The sequence below is a fragment of the Sinocyclocheilus anshuiensis genome, unplaced genomic scaffold (genome assembly GCF_001515605.1).
Source record: "Sinocyclocheilus anshuiensis isolate Anshui unplaced genomic scaffold, SAMN03320099.WGS_v1.1 scaffold1079, whole genome shotgun sequence".
In the NCBI taxonomy this organism is placed as follows: domain Eukaryota; kingdom Metazoa; phylum Chordata; class Actinopteri; order Cypriniformes; family Cyprinidae; genus Sinocyclocheilus; species Sinocyclocheilus anshuiensis.
The window spans coordinates 247,128-250,460 of record NW_015548207.1 but is presented as its reverse complement, the minus strand read 5'-3'; the positions used below and the strand labels follow the sequence as shown (position 1 = coordinate 250,460).

Below are 3,333 nucleotides of genomic sequence, written 5' to 3'. Positions count from 1 at the left end.
TGGAAAATAATGTTTTTTGAACCTTAAACCGCATAAACACATTTCATTACACCAAATACACCAAATAATGTTATTTTTAGCAACATCATATTACCCCTTTAATTATAATAATTCTGTAAATTGAATAGGTGTTGAAATTACATTTTTGTAGATAATAAATCAGCTCAAGGTTTTATTTTTTCATGTGAAAAAGCTTTTTTCCTTTTTAAAACATTCTAATTGTCTACAAGAACTTTAAAGTATATATATTTTTTAATATTGCCACATATGCACTAATTACTTGGCCACGGCTCTGACTTCTAAAGTTAGCTAGTTTAAAAAAAAAAAATTCTTGCCTGATGTGAAAATGAATGAACTTACACTTTTCTTTCTTTCTCTTTCTCGGTCAGGTTGTTAAAGGACATGGTGCCCCGCGTCAGGCAGACGAGACATTACGAGCGCTTCGAGTAGCGATTCTGATTCTGGACGACACAACACACACAGAAACACTCCTGTGGAGATTCTCCTGAGAGGACAACACAACATAACACAACACACACACACTTTACCTGCCTCAGGGCAAACACAGCCACTAATTCCCCCTGTAAATATGGATCTGAAAGGGAACAACTGAAATTGAAAATATAAAATGTGTATTATCGTATCGTTTGAGATGGCAAAGAGCCATGGGGCTGAAACAAGACACATCTCAGAATGTATATCATCTGATATATAAAACCCAGCTTCATCGCATTGAGTTATATGTTGGTATTTATGGGTATCTGTATAATGGGTGAGAGACCTTTTTTAGGTATGATTTGTGCAGGTTATTACAAATATATTCAACATTTTCAAACGTCCAGGTTAAGAGGGAAGAGGTTTATCAGGTAAACTTAACACAGATTGTCATTTTTGTCTAGTTTGTTTAAATTAAGTTTCTATTTATTTCAGTAGTTCTTTAGTAAAAACATTTGTTGCATCTGTGAAAACCTGTAAAATTTTCAAATGAACAATGAAGAAATAGACTAAAATGACTCAAGAATTCATTAGTTGTCTAACATTCGATTTCGAAAGTTCTCATAGAAATTTCAATAAAATGCCACAGTGGAAAAGCCAAAAACATCATATAAAATCAAGTATAGATCACTCTGAAAGTGTACAAATTGAAGTTATGCCAAAATAAACGGAAGGGGTGCTGAAACTACATTTTTGTAGATAATAAAAAGACTCAAAGTTGTTTTCTTCACAGGGACCTTGTTAAAACTTTAATTTGATTATTTTTTCCTTGTTAAACGTGCCATTCAATCATCTACATGAACTTTAAAGTATAATATTCAACAAACGGGGCATTTTCATATCTAATACTATTGTAACATACTCAAAACATAATACATGACGAATCTTTCAGTACTTAAAGAGCACTAGTCTAAGTCAACAAACTAATTGCTAGAAACCGCTTCGTTTGCTAGACCTAAATAAAGTAATTATGTAATTTTTATAGTAATCTTTCGCACTCCATTGAAACAGTAAAACTCTGTGAAGGCCATTTGTTATAGTTTGATCTAGCCTTGCATATAGCTTTTGGTGAAACTTGTACTTATTAAATGGCACACAAATGTTACTCGCACAGTAACAAAGCCTTAAAACTTGACCCTTCATGATGTGAAGTTATATGTTCTGAAGTATTACTTAGACTGTTGTAATTTTGCCACGAAATTTGGCAGTTTAATTGTGTATTTGGGAAAAGCCGAGTTTCTGAGCATTTTATGTAGCAAATATATTGTAGCTCCGTGGAGCAGATAGACGTAACAGTGACATTACAGCCGGTCCAACTAGTGCAACCATGTGCTATTCAGTGGCAGTTCATAGTTCGATTGTCGGTGAAAAGCAACGTTTGTGCTTTTGGAGAAGTGTATGACTTATGCTGTTTTTTTCAGGTGTGTGGTCGAATTCACCGCTCTGTTCTTTATTGACATGTTAAATACTTTGAGCCCTTGTCAGAGGGACTAGACATAAGCACACGCCCCTGCAAATGAGACTTTCTTTGCACAGTTGCTAAAACCACATGTAGACGTGTGATTAGGATTTAACGGAATAGTTCACCCAAAAATGTCTGAGCATTCACTCACCCTCAGTCCATCCAAGATGTAGTTGAGTTTGTTTATGATTTGGAGATATTTAGCATTTCATCACTTGTTCAACATTGGATCCTCTGCAGTGAATGGGTGCCGTCAGAATGAGAATCCAAACAGCTGATGAAAACATCACAATAATCCACAAGTAATCCACACCACTCCAGTCCATCAGTTAATGTCTGGTGAAGTGAAAAGCTGCGTGTTTGTAAGAAACTAATCCACCAGTCCATTTAAGGTGTTTTAAATTCAAACGGTCACTTCTGGCCAAAATCCATAACGTTTAGCATAATTTTTTAATAATCCATTAAAAAAAACCATGTCTTTTCACATCAAAATCCACCAAAATAATTAGTTTAGAACTATTTTGAACCGTTTTGGTTTGTAAACAGTGCTTGATCTGTGCAGATTTCTCTCATGATTCAGACGAGACTGGAGAAAGCAATATTATGGATAGAGGACTTGTATATTGGCCTGAAGCAACAGTTTGAAGTTGAAAAAATCTTGATGGTTTAGTTTCTTACAAACACACAGCTTTTCTCTTCACAAGACATTAACTGATGGACTGGAGTGGTGTGGATTACTTGTGGATTATTGTGATGTTTTTATCAGCTGTTTGGACTCTCATTCTGACGGCACCCATTCACTGCAGAGCATCCATTGGTGAGCAAGTGATGCAATGCTACATTTCTCCAAATCTGTTCTGATTAAGAAACAAACTCAACTACATCTTGAAATTTTCAGGAAATTCTCATGCTTGGGAGAACTATTCCTTTAAAACCGAGATTGGAAATAACGAGATTGGGCCCATAATTTGATTAAAAAACTGAATTCGCACCATTGCTTGAAGAAAAATTGCTGCCAAAAGCCGATGTAAATCCACGTCGGGCTGAATGTCATGTGATACATGAATGTATATACAACTATGTTGCTGTGGAGTACACATGTATATTAACACAGAAATGTCTGTTGTCACAGAAAAAAAAAGTTTATTTGAAAAATAAAGATATATCCTACTGATTCCTCATAATTAATGAAAAACAAACTGTCCGGGGTTTTTTTCCATGAATGTCTTAAAATCCATCATAACGAATGTAAATCACCCCCCAAAACACAAGAACAACTTAAAAAACAAACCCATCAGGGTTGATCAGTTTACAAATGATATGTGAATGCTTTTCAATTTAAAACAAAACTAAGCAATTATTATTAACAGCAATGT

General features: G+C 34.7%; 1 protein-coding gene across 1 annotated transcript in view; it reads left to right on the top strand.

Annotated features, from left to right (window-relative positions):
- The window catches only part of LOC107653588 (transmembrane protein 163-like), a 29,598-nt gene extending 27,481 nt beyond the window's left edge, over positions 1 to 2,117 (top strand). Inside the window, exon 8 of the mRNA XM_016440329.1 lies at positions 390 to 2,117. Within this exon, the coding sequence (XP_016295815.1) occupies positions 390 to 450 (61 nt within the window). The 3' untranslated portion in view covers positions 451 to 2,117. The remainder of the gene's footprint in view (positions 1 to 389) is intronic.
- The last annotated feature ends 1,216 nt before the right edge of the window (positions 2,118 to 3,333 follow it).